The 16,564-nt window shown below is 30.7% G+C and overlaps 1 protein-coding gene across 1 annotated transcript in view; it reads left to right on the forward strand.

Moving 5' to 3' along the window:
* The first annotated feature begins 1,007 nt into the window (after positions 1-1,007).
* Positions 1,008-16,564, forward strand: part of TTLL10 (Protein polyglycylase ttll10) — a 28,500-nt gene continuing 12,943 nt past the window's right edge. Inside the window, exons 1-3 of the mRNA XM_051217073.1 lie at positions 1,008-1,103; positions 13,646-13,772; positions 14,541-14,730. Coding sequence (XP_051073873.1) covers positions 13,659-13,772; positions 14,541-14,730 — 304 coding nt within the window. The 5' untranslated portion in view covers positions 1,008-1,103; positions 13,646-13,658. The remainder of the gene's footprint in view (positions 1,104-13,645; positions 13,773-14,540; positions 14,731-16,564) is intronic.

Genomic DNA, 16,564 nt, shown 5'->3' on the forward strand with positions numbered 1-16,564 from the left:
TATGTTCTAAATCAATACGCTTCATGAAAACAATCTCTAAACTAGTTATATCTCTTTAGATCAACAGTCCAATTTCCAGGTATGTCATGTATATCATCATTATCATTCTATTTCTACTCTGTTGTCGATCTAAACTGTTTGTAGTATCATTTTCAAATGATTGGTTAATTCGAAATTGTAATATGTATTTATGTACATGAATGTATGTGTACATATACATATATATATGCGTGTGTGTGTGTGTAAATCTGATCTCAAGCAAAACCTAATACTTGAAATAGTATTGTTACTATCCTCAATACTGTTATATTCTATTATCTCAATAGTAATTTCATTATATAAAGTATTTAATTTGTTGGAAAAATGTGTCATGAGTAGAAACAAATAGAAAGAAGAAGAATAAAGTTAATAAAAGTACATTTGTAAAAAAAAGTTTATAATTGGTGAGTATTATTATCTATACTTACTTATATAAGTAATAGGTTTTCTTGTGTACTTTCCTATCATATATATATATATATATATACTTTGTACATTTATTGAATCCGATTTGAATATGCAATTAATAAAAGTACAAATAACAAATTTGCGATATTCTAGTTCATAGTTGTAATCATCACACTATTTCTACTTTGTGAAAAAACAGAGAGAACGAGGAAGAATAAAAGAATAAGAGGAATCTAATCGATAACTATACATTGAGAGTAACAAGTTAACTCTGGTTATCATTAAATAAAACCATTATTATTTAATAATTCTTTTCAAAACTTATCTGTCCGACTGTTGATAAACGTTCAATTAGATCCTAATGAAATGAATAAACAGATTACTTCGAATGGAATCACACCAGAAATTATAAATAATACTTCTATTAAAAATCCTAAATTATCATCTTTCTTTTTATCATCTTCATCATCATCATCAACATCATCAATGTCTTCATCACCTCTACCTAATCTGTCATCTTTAAAACATGATGAAAATAAAATTTCTGATGAAAATGTAAAGTTAAATGTATCAAACAAACCTACAGTACGAAATATTCTTGCAACTACACATAAAATACCAATATATTATTTAAGTCGTGGAAATAATTCTCAATTGTAAGTTTATTTCTTTAAATGATAATAGTTTTTAAATTCAATTGATATTGTTTACTTGAATCTTCCCATTGATGTCTAGGATTGTAATTGATCGGTCGCTTATTGGCATATGTGCATACTGTACGTGTGAACTTCAACCCAATGTACAAACAAATGACTATCAAGACTCAGTAGCTAAGTAGATAACGCGATGGTGTTTGAAGCGAATGGTACTGGGTTCGATCCTCAGAGTGGACACCCACCTTGAGATGCAGGTAGATCTAGCTGACGAGTCCAAAATAGGACGAAACGCGCGTCCTGGATTCCACTGCCAGTCACTATCCATCTTTGCTGATAATAGTTTTCCTTTATAAAAATTTCATTTTGTTATAAAATCTAGTATGGAACAAGATAAGGGAAATTAAAATTGTATACTAAATGTAATTAGACAAAACGACTTGAAACTTACTCATTAATCTTATTTACGATAGCTGATAATCAACAAAAATGCAATCTGCGATAAATAGTTTGTAATTTTTGAAGAATGAAAACGTTATTTCTTCAAGTACCTAGAACTGTACAAAAAAGTGTAGCGTTATGGTAGTTCATTGGTTGCATAAAGAAATTGTATCTTATAATATTTAGTTTTATATTGTTATGCATAAATAAATCATTTGAAATGTGAATATTTTATTCCTGTACCGTAGAAACAAGTATACTTGATCATAACCTGATTTATTCTTTTATATAAAATATAAAACATGCAAGAAGTTCACCGATTATAATCAAATTTATATTGATTTTCTCTAAAATGCAAATACAACTTTTCCATTCAAGAAAATTGACTTTATATTGTCATGGAAAAACACAAAAATAACGAATATTCATCTCTTACAACGATTATAGGTGATTGATATTTGTTTGATTTGTTAAATTCATCCCTGAGTATTTAATCTAGATAAATGACCATCAATGCCTAGTGATAAGATTCTGTTTAAACATTTTATATATAAATAAAAGCCTAAATTACTGACAATATATTGATTTTTCACTGGTTGAAACAATGAGTCAATTGAAGCCAGACCGGCGTGGAAAACCTGGAAGCACTGGACGGCCGTTTCGTCCTAGTATGGGACTCCTCAACCACGATGGTAGGCGGTGGTGCAACTTTATGGGTTGAATGAAGTTAGACATTAACACTGTTGGATAACGGCTCAGTGGTCTAGAGGTTAAGCTCTCGTGCACGAGACTGATACGTCCTGGGTCCGAACCTCGCAAGGTAGAATCGTGAATAGGCACTGCTGAAGAGTCTCATACTATGACCAAACGGTCGTCCAGTAATTCCACTTTTTCCATGGTGATCTAGCTTCAATTGACTCATGATTTCAACCTGTGAACTTTCTAAAATCTCCACAAAATCCCTTCTGATAATATATTGATATCTAATTGGTTAGTAGGTCGAAGGGCCCTTGTTCGAAAACTATTTCATTCAAAATTCGGGTTCAATTTGAAGAGTAAATTATCAGTAAGATTATTCTAGTCATTCTCCTATTTTTTAAAATTAATCTTTTACTCATCAATCACTTGCGAGCAGGATATGAGTTAGCTGTATATTTCGCTTTAAAACAGACTTGTTGGACAGTTTTATTCATAAAACATTATATGACATGAAAAATTCTTTTCCACATTGATCGTGCATTATAAGTAATTCCGACCAGTTTCATGAGAATATGAATGTGTAGTGATTGTATATTTACACTACTTTATCATAATGCCACAAATATGGTATTGCTTTTGATTCCTATTTTTTGATTCAAACTATTCGCTACTTTATTAGATTGTAGTAGAAGCCAACACTTACACACCGTATTCTTCAACTGATTTAATTAATTAAACAAAATAAGCATTAATAATATTTTTCAATTTGGATGACATTTTAGAACACATAGATTACGCAAAAATGCATCTACGGTTCATTTGGAAAAGTGAAACTATGAGCAAATATGAATATTTGAATATTTCCATTATCATTTGTTAAATCAACCAGGTAAATTTCATACAATCATTAATAGAAATACCATATTATAGAAAGCTTCTATCGGTCATTTCCATTGTATTAAATTCATGCATAATTGTGACGTAATATGATTTATTACATTAGAAAGATCAAATCATATTTATTTATAATTAATTATAGTTATCAAAACAATCATGAACAGATAGTAATGATATAGATTCAAGACAGTAAAATGTCTTTTTCAAAATAAACATCATGATAAATAGTTAGAAACGGAACAAAAAGTATAATAATGAAATGACTTTTTCTCTAACTCAGATCTTATTGATACTTATTATTCGAAGTAAATCGAGTAGAATTGTAATGACCGAGAACACAAGTGGGAATGATCGAATGTATTTGAACACAAATTTACAGAATTTCTTAGTAAAATCTGAGAAGCATATAGCAAATACTTCATTTACAAAATGTCAATTAATTATCACAAACTTGACCGTTCCTTATGCAAATACTAGTCAATCAATTGTCTTAGACTTAACTTAATCTTCTCTTCCACATTATTCACTTTCTGTTTTCGTTTTTTTCTCTTCGATCTTTCCAACTTTCTACCTCCAGGCATTCCACTTTCGATTGGTGATATATACTACTTATATCTGTTGATATCAGTAGCACCCACCACTTATGGATAAAATAAATAAATATTTAATCTTCACAGATTGAAATCATAAGTCAATTGAAGTTAGACCACCATGGAAAACCTGGAAGCACTGGATGGCCGTTCCGTCCTAGTATGGGACTCCTAAACAGTGCTCATCCACGATCCCGCACCCCGCGGATTCGAAACGAGACCTACTGGCTTCGCGCGCGAGCACTTAACCACCAGACCACTGAGCCGGTCGTTGAAATTAGACATTAACACCGTTGGATGCCGGCCGGCTCAGTGGTCTAGTGGTTAAGTGCTCGCATGCGAAGCCAGTAGGTCCTGGGTTCGAATCCCGCGGGGTGAGTGATCGTGGATGCGCACTGTTTAGGAGTCCCATAAAAGAACGAAACGGCCATCCAGTGCTTCCGCATTTCTATTGGTGGTCTAATATCAGTCGATTCATGATCTCAATCAAAAGCATTTAAGACTTATTCCACAAACGATAAATCAGCTTTTCTAATGAACGTATCTGTGAATAGTTTTTCTCAAAAGTTTTGTTATCTAGATATTCTGTAGGATTCCTGTCGATTGTTATGTTAGGCTTTTTCATTATATGATTGACTGATCAAGTCAACTAGACAATAGTTCTATTTTTCTTGTGAATCTTATGTCAGATATGTAAAAAATCAATATTTCGGACTTTCCGAACTTAGTTCTCTAACAATCACTATTGTGTTATCTAAAGTATATTCAAACTTTTAGCTTGATTAGTAATATGACTGAAATCATTTGCATTTAGATCAGTTTCAATTCAAGCAAGTTTGGGATTTTTTTTCTATATCTTGACACTGTGTTCTCGTCGTCAATATAAAATAAAATATGATCTAAACAACTTCACTATTATTATGAAGAAATGTATTATTACTCATTTTATGGAAAGTGAGAATGTGATTTTCGTCCTATTCATTAAGTTATACTAATGGATTAATTGAGTTCAATAAATGTTTACAATGAGTAATTATTCTACTAGATAAACTATGGTTTAGACTCAAAATGAATGAAAGCCTGGCTACTTGAACTGTTTAGACTTTCATCTTTTAGCCCTATTTATTAGGGCGTGTGACTGGTTGCTTAGAGACTGCTGGTTTAATTTGCGGGATAGTGTAGTTTGTTTTCAATTTTAACTTCATTACAAAGATGATTTACAGTTTACAGCTATTCGATTTGTAAAATTTTATTACCTGAAACCTATAAAATAAAGGTATACTGAGAGTAAAGAATAAATAATGGGTTCATCTATAGTTGGAGTTCAGTTGCTGTTGGGAATGGAAGAACACAAAGAGTGTTGATGAAATTGCCTAATTTTTAATTATCGTTTAATGTAGTGAACAGTGGTAAACTAATATTGAACATAAATTTGGTAATATTCCAAAGCCTGTAATAATAAGTATATAAAAGCTGGTCTCATCCAATGAATATAAAAACATTTCTTTATCTTCTACCTTCGTTACTAAATTAGTATGTTAGTTGGTTTTTGTTAACGCATGGAATACTTATCACTATGGTGATCTAATATTTCCATTTCACAAATACATGTTACATCATTTTTATTAAAAGAGAGTTTCGGCCTCTACCCTTATGATAAAAAGGAAGCGTGACTTGATTTTATTAAAGTGCTTATTTTTAATCTTTGAGTGATGGCTTTGTTTATGACCGGTCTTAGAAGAACCAAAATGATGTTATATATTGACATTATTACGACTATTTAAGATATAAAGTGATAAAAATGGAAAAAGGGGGAACGGTCAACCACCTTACTAGCTTCTTACATGAGAAATTGAGCCTTGTTACGATGTTCAGTGAGTATTGATTATATCCCTATTAATTTTGCCTCAGTAATCAACAAGTCGAATAATTGAAATTCATTTGACGTTTTGTTTAATTTTCTGAATAAAAAGTGTTGAAATCAATTTTACTTGATTCTCTCCATAATTCTAATTAAAGCAATAATAGTTAAACAGATTTTGTAGTTTGGTTACTTGCCATCTACTAGGAAACGAGCATAAAGCCAACATAACGAACACATTTAAAGTGACCATTATTCAGTAAAACTCTGATTAGTCAGTGATCGTGTATGTTATCGCAGTTCGAAGACTTAAATACTTTTGTATTTAAAAAGATCAAATACCTAATCTTTTGTTATATTACAATGCAATATTGTAATAAATACTTTTAGAGCTAACACTACAAACATTTACAAAGACTGTTAAAACTGTAGATTCCAAATTCTTTTACATTGAAAACAGCGTATTTGTTAATATTAATGTGACGTTGTGGAGATTGTCAAGTTTTTAATTGAGACCATGAATCGATCAATGTTTGACCACCATTGAAAACTTGGAAGCACTAGACGGCTGTCCATCAATTTGTTATTGATAGACAGTCCGGTTTTCCTACAAATTCAACCAAACTAATTATCTTGTACGTAGTTAATGAGACGACAACAAAATTCAGTGAATTGATCTTATTCTGCAAATATTATCATTTTTGTGTTGTTAAACATTAAAATGATTTCACTATCAAGAAACAAATCAATTTAGCATTTGATCATATATTTACGCACATAGTATTTGGTATACTTTTCGAAACTATAAAAGTATTGTTAATTTGTGATTAACTTACCCATACTTTTGACTGCGCATTACAAGGTATCACGATACCGTAAAATTGAATGATAAAGTTCTACATTGTTTTCACTTTATATAAGATTAAACTGTTGAGATTGCTGAAAGTTGATGATTCTGTACTGAAAAAATAATCAGATTTATGTGTGTGTGTGTGAACTTGGTATATGAAAACAATAGTTTTACTATTTATTGCTATATCTTAAATGAAAGAAATTTTAATGTATCATTGATAGATTCTTGCAATGAAATAAAGAAGAATATAATGCTTGTGTTTATTTGATTTTGAATAAAGAATTTAACTAAAAAAACAATTTGACAAATCTTTAACCTGAGGGTGATTTGATATGAAAGGGAAAATAATAACGTGATTAATAATTGCTTCATATCATTAATATTAATACATAATTTGAAGCTCATAAGTTACCCATATAAATGTGTACTTCTAAGGGTTTTAATGGAATTCATATTAGCTGCACGAAATTTAGATAAACAGATGCTGTTTTTTAATTTCAATAACAAATAAGAGAGGGCTTTGTGGAGATTGTATTAATTTAATAATTGAATTCATGAGTCAATTGAAGCTAGATCACCAAGGAAGACCTGGAATCACTGGACAGCCGTTTCATCCTAGTATGAGACTCCTCAGCAGTTTGCATCCACGATCCCACCTGAGGAAGCTCAAACCCAGTACCTATCAGTCTCGTGCGCGAACGCTAAACATTTAGACCACTGAGCCGGCATCCAACGGTGTTAATGTCTATCTCCAACCAATCCGCGAAATTACGCCACTGTCCACGATTGTCTTCAGTGAGTTACTATCTCACAACAGACCCGGTTGAACTCCACTAGTCACGGGTCCTCGGTCCGAATCTCGCGGGGTGGGATCATGGGTGCGCAGTACTTAGGAATCCCATACTAGGATGAGATGGCCGCCTACTGATTCCAGGTTTTCCATAGTGGTCTAGCTTCAGTTGACTCACAAAGTTACTTATTAAATTTCAATAACAAACTTAAATTATGATGATAAAAATATTTATTTCTATAAATTCTAGCATGACAGGGTGGTTGATTTTACGAGATATTGAGTTTAGTAGCTTTCGTCCACTTAGACGGTTTTATATGCATGTTGAACATCCTGAGGCATTGTTAATGATTCTATTCTATGCTTCTTGTTAGATAGGAATTATTGTTCACTATAGCTAGGAATACTATCAATCAGTTCATATTGCAAATCACTTTTGGTGTAGGTTATTTCAACGTGGTCTATGACTTCAGATATAAGTGACAACATTTCTAGACAGACTATAAAATCGATCACATTCATAATATGCGTTTTCGTTTTTTAAACTATTTCATATACTAACCATCTAACTACATTTCTACGTACCCATTTTCTAATTACGTTTATCTTTCACAAAGGAAAACATATTTTAATGTTCTTAGCTCCCATTAATTTTCTACGTAATTATCAACGTCTCAGAGAAGCATCACTGTATATCGTTTCGTTCTGCAGTCATTAAGATAATATCCATAATAATAAACAAAAATGTTGATGCCATTATGCACTCTGGAACCATCGAGTTAAAAATTACAGTTGAATTTGATACCACCTCTTGTTTATACAGTTTCTAAAGTTCATATATATTTATTCATCAGTTGTTCAGTATGTTATAATAAAAAAGATCATAAATCACATCTAACAGAATTTATCTAAGTTCCTATCTAAATATCCAAGTCTTTTGTTTACTCATATTTACGTCTTTAGCAAATAAATCAATCTCACTGTTATTGACTAATGCTTCTAAAAAAAGTAACCACTTTTTAGAGTGAAATAAATTCGAAGCACTAACTGTTGGATTAGTGGATAGTTTATATTACTATCAATAATCTGTGTATTAGTTAAGTTATAGCAGTAATGTCAAGCAAAACAAAGCCGTTCAAAAATATATCGATCGATCAATGTCAAAGGATTTTTTTTACTAAGCTAATAGATTAATTAAAATTTGTACAATTTGTTCTTAAATGTTCGTAGATTTGTCCAAGTTGAGTTCTATGTAACTTAGTCAATGTAAAAAGTCTATCAGTATTTCACTTTTGAAGCATATTAACTTTGCTTAGTAACAGTGTCAATTCAAAAACATACTTAAAGTTTTTGATTTGTAGTACATTGATTCTTTCCGTGGTTACATAAGCATTTTACCTCTCATACATGAAAGTAGTTGGAAAAAAATTCTTATGACAACTAAATTGTATTCAAATTTGCATAAAATAAAAATTTTGTTACGTCAATGTACATTTCAGAGGTCATTTTTTCATCCAAGACTAACAAAATAGATGAGGAAACAATGATAGCATTGGACAACTGTTTCTTCCTTGCTTAGAATTTTGTTTTAGCTGTGGGCAACAACGATCCAATTAGTGATTGAAGTCAAAACCAGAACATCTCGTGATCAACACGATAGCTAACTAATATTGAATTAAGCATCATATATAAATCGTTAATCTTACATGTATTTTTTATATAATGATAAATTTTATTACATAACTTGAAGTAAGAATAATACAGATTTTCTAATTTCGAAGTTTAGAAATCAATTGTTCTTAATTGAAGGACATGTCTTTCAATAACTCTGAAGTGAGTTTGAGTCCCATTCTGTTCACTTTGTTTTGGATAACCGGTTAGGATCACAAAACCTTACGTAATAGGTATTCCTCAAAGATGAATACGTGAATATTGATTTGATCCTTGAGTAATGTTAAAGTGATTGTGATTTTAAGGGAAAAAACGTCATAAAATATATTGATTATGTGTAATAACCATTTTAAGTCAACTATGTTCACAACTCTCTAATGTTACAATATTCATAGAGAAAAGTGAATATATTTAATCAAACAAATGAACAAACATTCTGATGGCTTTATTAGAACAAACTTTGGTGTTCTGAAATATATTTCATCAAAGGAAATTTTATCATTTTTGTTACAGTTCAAGAACATTAATCTTCAAATAATATATTCCAAATTCATTTTATGTAGTGCGTGTTGACTTCATGAATTAATTTCTGTCAAGAAATATCTACATTTTCCTGCAAGGAATCTATGATAATTATGTAATATAATCGATCATAATTAAGAATGAACAAACGTACGTAGATATAAGTTGCTATACTTGACATTTACATGAGACGAAAAAAAATGGCTAAATACGAAGTTAAAAAGTCTAAATATTAACTAAAACTCAACACTTGTAGTGTGATGTGTGCTACTGATGTCCGCAAATATAAGTAATATGTATTACCAATCGAAAGTGAAATACTTAGCAGTAGAAGGTTGAGAAAATCGAAGGGAAGAGAACAAGGACATAGCGTGATCGATGTAAAAACAAAGGAGCAGTCAAGTCCGCGACAATTTATGGATAGTTTTGTTATGCCCCGATAAAAATAATGAGCCGTAATTTTCGGGATCCATTTGTGAACCAATACTATACGTATATTTTACCGTATAATTGTTAATTAACTAAACTATTCTTATCGATTAAATGTTTAAATATTTCTATAACAATCGATTGACTAACTCATCGACTAAATGTCTAGAAATACTTCCATGGCAATATCGGTTATACACATATAATTGATATATATACGTTTTGAATTGTGCTGTGTGATCTCTCGTTTCTGGCTGTTTACAGAATATACTTCCCATTCCAAGCTTGGACTTCTCCCTTTAGTTAGCGGGGCTGAGACGCATCAAATAGCTAGCTTACTGGTCTTTGGTCACTGAGTCTTTGTTCTCGTTCGCAGATTAGGTGAACTCGTGATAGCTTCAAAACTAGCAATTTTGCAGATGAAGTATTGATTATATGGTTCTCAGATTTTACGACGATATTCGATAATGTTGTACTTAAACACACTTACTTATTCCCACTGGTGTTATCATTCATTATAGTAGTATATTTGAAAAAGACAAATGAAATTAATGGTTCGAATGTGTAGACTGTTATTAAATCTTAAGATTCAGGGAAAGATAGACACAGTATCGATCGGTATCATTGTGACCACTATTTTATGTTTGTTATTTCCAGATAAAATTATTATAAACTGGTTACATTAAATAGAAAATTAATGTGTTATAAATTGTTTTGCTTGTTCATTAATTGAATAATAGACATAAAAAGAAATTTGTTATTAAAAAAATCAATCTATCACTATTCAGGTGATCATGTAGGAAATAGTTCAAACCACGTGAATTTTTATAAATATTATATACATCAACTGATTAAAAGTACTTTTTCTAAGGTTATACGTCTACTACTTGAAGGTTTTTTTTATCCAAAAGTTGGTATTTAACTTTATTTCAATGAATTTCTTTATAAAATATGCAGATTTATTATGGAAATAGTCATTTGAAATATTTTGTTATTTATTTATGAAACACATAAACATTGGTACAATGAGGCACCAAACAGATATGCACCACATAAATCATTCAATTTGTGTGATGTCTGGGATACTGCCTGGGTGCCCAAAACGAACTAGGTGGTATCCTTAGGAGGCCAAACCCGGAGCCTTTGACCTAAAGGTCTGATCCACAAGGTAGTGGAGCAACGTCAGGAGATGCAGTTCTATGGTAGTCAGTGACCAAAGATTGGTTCACAAGCCATTTGTTCCCTCAGAATCCTGGAGCACATGTGCACCATCAGAGTTTTTCAACTCTTCTAGGTGGACTCCCTGTGTCCACCAACCGGATTAAAGCACCGGATATTCGCTTTTCGTCCTCTCGATTTCATAAACAACAGTAATGCCACGAGAAAGTAGTTAATGGGACTTCCCTGGCAGTGGTTGTATGCACGTGGCCATGTGAGAGCATTTCGAAAGGGAGAGTTAACTCTCCCCACTCTCGACCACATCAGGGCATTTGGGAGCAATGTAATCATTATTTTAGCTTTGATAAAGTAAAATAGTATAATTAGAATAACAAGTATAATTACAGAATAAGGATTTATATTATTTATTGACTCATAATGAAGTTGTACAGTTTAATGTTGTAATTGGATTATAAAATTCCAATGGAAATGATTTTTAGACCGAAATTTCAATGTTTGCATATAAAAATATAATGTGAGTACACTGAAAAACACTGATACCTTGAGTTGCATTTATCTACCCTTGATAACAGATATCAGTACCATATTATCTGTTTAAAGAGATTGGATTATTATCGTTAATGTTATGAGCCATTTATATTTCACGTATATAAATAATTTCAAAATACGTTTATTCTCTTGATCATACTGATAAGTTCAAACGGTTAGATATCTTTGAAACTAAACTTAGAGATAATATTCTTGTTTTAATGAACGAATGAATTTTATTACAAACAAGTTGAAATAATCAGAGCAATATGTGTCTTGACTTCATCTATTATTCATTATTCTCAACTTGAGTCGATAGTTAGTAACATACTCAAAAGTTATTGATCTGAAATATCTGTATGAGATTTCTTAGACTAATCATTTGTTTCTTCACATCTTAATTTAATGATATTTATATTATACTGATAAATCTGTAGATCACTAACGTAGATTATCTATATCGAATGATTAGGGGACTACTCGAGTCAGACAGGAATGGTGTGACCAAAAGCTAACTCCGAAGTCATACCTCGCAGTCAGCACCTAACGTGGATTACCCCTGTGACGTGTCAAGGTACTGTGGCTGCTCTGAAGAGCATATAACACAATGGACGTTATTACAGAAATATACTAGTTAGAGTAGGTACAAGTTATAGTGCGACCACCACCGCATGTGCCACTTCATAACGTGCGATTAACTGATGCATATTGGCTATCCTTCACCTTGGTGAGGATCGATGTTCTGTTCGATATTCAGTGATCCAACTGCTGGATGTTTTGGCTATCACTCAATGACATTTCACTGGCCATACAAATCTAACACTTCGTTCTTTTTTTCATACATCACATCTCTTTCTGAATTTTTTTATCCCAAAAATGATTTTCAATTTTCAAATAATTAGTTTGAAATTAAATCACTTGGTTACTAAGCCTTTTTGTATACATATAAAAAATAAACAAACACATTAGATTTAACATTTTTGAAAATCATAATACCAAAACAAAGTACAGCGTTGATATGAATTACATAATTGTATATTTAATCAAATAAGAACTAAATGAACAACGAACAATCGTTAGGTTATTTACTTTTGATCAAAAAATCTTACATTTTAATCCAAAATTAATGCCTTGATCAACTTCATTACATCACTCTCATTTATATTTCTTTTTATCATTTATCATTTTTAGGATGTTTAAATATTTAAAAAAAAACTTGAATAGTCTTGAACCTGTCCACTAATGAAAAATAGCTTAATTCACTTTGTGATGTTAACTTACTACAAGCACAACAGGGAATGAAATAAGACTATCAAGACTTTGTTCTCGATTGTTTTTATGCATATCAACAGGAAATCATTTCAACATATTACTTCTAGACAGCTTGATAATGATAATAATAATACATAGTCAATACTTACTATAGACAAAACATTTATGAAAAGAATTCTAATGATTCTTTAAAAAACTAACTTATAAAATAAAGAATATCAATGATTATTGACGAAGGGAGGATGAGTAAATTGACATTAACAAATTTAATGTAATGTAATTTAATGCCTTTGTATACTGACTGTCTGAAAATCAAAGTAGCATTGAGTTAAAACGTTTTTTGATGATTGTTTAATGTATGTCCCCCTCTTTTCTTCCTGTAACGAATTTGTTAGATGAAAATCTGTTTTTTTTCGTATTGAAATATAATTTCTATACGGAAACTTTTCAGTAGTCGAAACAAGATTTGAACACGTGACGCAACCGTTAGAAACTAAGTACTGTATAGTTATTATTCATTTATATTCAACGGAGTGATGTAAACATGATAATAACAAATTGTAGAATGTATGACGTAATAATCAGTGAAATAACTGTACAAAATTTTAAAATAAAACTATGAGAAAAGAAGTATTTCTCTACTGAAATATTTAGTTTATTTCTTAAATGTGAACTATGAAATTCAATAGTTTACATTCCAAACTATTTGTATGTATTGCTGTATTATTTACAGTTATTTACATGTATAACATCAATCTATATTTCATAATTAAGCAACCACCTTTTTATTTACTTCAATAATCTTATTGATAGAATTGATACAGTTATGACTGAATTAGGCTGGAAACGTACATTTGATCGACATGGAGATTATACACTACGTTGGACAGAGAACAGTATTCAAATTAATTATGGGATATTTAAAGAAGGTGAACAGCTTGTGAGTTTTTGTGAGTACATTAAAATGTGAATAAATATTTCAGTTAAAGTCATATATATATATAAGCACGTATGTTATTAAACTAATTATATTTTGTGAATTTGGTTCCTTTGAAGACAGTATTCACCTTCTTTAGTTAGAAATACATTTCTCTATTTATATTGGAGATTTATTTGGTCTATAAGGGTATGAGCTGTTATCGTGAACCAGCTTTCATAATGACCATTAGGACCTGTTAGCGCTCATATTTTTTACAGCATAGAATGAATCCAATCATTAAATTAACTGAAACAATATTCAAACTTTGACACTGAGATAATGTAACCATAAGTTTAGGGTTTTGAAAGGGATTTCTCCCTCATTTCACTTACCAAGGTGACTGAATTGTCATAAAATATATCGACATTTCTATCATGATTAACATGGTCAAATCCTGTCTGTCGCTCGCTATGAAATATGAAGTACGGCTAAGATATTCATGGACACATCGACAATGCCGAAATGGTTATACTTTATGAGTACATAGGTTTCTCTGTGAAATACAGCTTAACCCAAAGATTGTCATGTAATATATTTGAAAAATCTTTGGAGTTAAATTTTTCAAGGAAAAGTCAAATCATTTTTTATGATCATTTCTATCTATGAAATCATCAACTTCACTGACTTGCATGTTCAGTATTCAATATATTTTGAAATTAATAATATTTACATTGAACTTGATGAAGATGAAATGATTTTGAAAAACACCACTTCTGTCATCTTATTAAGGTGAACCATATACCGAATTGTGGATTGCTTACAAATAAACTTGGATTATTAATAAGTCTTCGTGATTATGAAAGACGATATCAAAATAGGTTTGGACGATTGCCCATTATGGTGATGGATGATTTCTTTCCAAAAACATTTATTGTTGATGATCTAAAGGAACGAGAAGCTTATTTTAAATTACAAGAAAGTAAGAAAACAGTTATATTTATGTGTATGACTATTTAATATTTTCTAAAAAATTGTGTAATGAAGTTGAATGGTGCATATAAGACTATGAAGTAATCTTGTTAATATAACTATGAAGAATGTTTTCCGTGACTCGATCAAATGATTTATAAAACTATCTAAACTTAGTACATATCTATCATTAAAATTTACCTGATTTAGATTCTTAAACGAGCTATTTGACTTTGAGATAGTTGGTTCAGATTCACTTGCTAAAACATTTTGGCTAATAGATTAGTTTGATGTCTACCAAATATAGAAGTGACTACTGATTTAAAAAGCTATATAAATTTTTATCGGTGAATGTCTTTTCACTAACGTTCATCCTTAGGAGTAATTAAATGGTTCTTGATGGAACATGCTTATCTTGTTACGTAAAATGCTCGATGACGGCCAAAGTTAGTAACGAATTAAGAATATTAAAGTAGTTTTTAAGAATCAGGTACAATACTTGAGACTCGATATGAACCCATGAAGATTAATTATCAAGTTCAACGTTCATCACGTCTCAACATTATAAGAATAGGTTTCCTAATTTTTGATCTTTTAATTCATTTCAAAATCTTTGAAAAATCAAATTTAAACTGATTATACTCATATCCATCATACATATCATCTTGAATTGTACATCTTTCCATACATCACACTTTCACCCTGATCAATTGGAACATGAATAGTTTATTATTGAATTTTTGACAAAACATAAACATCTGTTCATGTCTGTTTAGAGACTAATAGATTTACATTGTTGATGTCCATAGTATATAAAAGTGTAATCTGTGTTTGTTTACTAATTATCATGTTATGTAAACAGTAGTTTGAATTACCTTCAAAAGCTTTAGATGAAACTTAACTTTATTATAAATTCTATTACTTAGTGACATCACCTTTTATTCATCTTATTACTTATATTTAGTTTGCTATTAATTATTGAGAATATCTTTCGTAAAAATGGTAACTTACAATTAGCATAATACATAGGTTCTGGGTTTGAGTTTTACTTGGGTAATCGTGGATGCGCACTGTTGAGGAGTCCAATACTAGAACGAAATGGCCATCCAGTGGTTTCAGGTTTTCCATGGTGGTCTAGCTCAAGTCGATTCATCAATTTAATCAAATAATTACTCCAATCTCCACAAACCCTCTAATATAATTTATCACTATATTGCTACTGATAGGTTTTAATAAGGAACTTATGATACCAATTGATGAAGAAAAAATTTTGCATTATCTTTGCCAATTTGAGTGTGATGATATAAATAATTAGAAGTAAAGTTTCATATTTCTGCTGTTTATCAACAAGACATCTTTATAGCATTTAGTGTGGTGTGGGTTACATATATCCATATAAGTAGTATATAACAGTGGTCAGGCATAGAATGTATTTCAGTAGAAGATCGAGAAGGAAAGAACGGAAACGGAACGCAATTGGTATGAAATGCATGAACAATGAAATTTGAGATAATGCAAAGGAAGTTAAGTTTGAGACGATGGATTGATATTTCACAAATTAACTATGGTTCTCAGATTTTATTGAGATGCTCTGTAATTTCGTGTCTACTACATTCGATTGTTTCCACTCGTTTTCTTTTTCAATACATCAGCATTTAATTTAATTGAAAATGTAATAAAGAACCAAGAAAAATTGAAGATCAATCCGCGAAGGACTTCGGTCCTATTCTTTGTAGAGTCATATGAATGAATCGTTAAAACATCCTAAACAGATGTTAAACTCTTCTAATTCTCATCTGCTCTTCAGTTAATTTGAGATTACCATAAATATTACATCTAAATAT

This window comes from Schistosoma haematobium, chromosome 1 (assembly GCF_000699445.3).
Source record: "Schistosoma haematobium chromosome 1, whole genome shotgun sequence".
Lineage (NCBI taxonomy): Eukaryota > Metazoa > Platyhelminthes > Trematoda > Strigeidida > Schistosomatidae > Schistosoma > Schistosoma haematobium.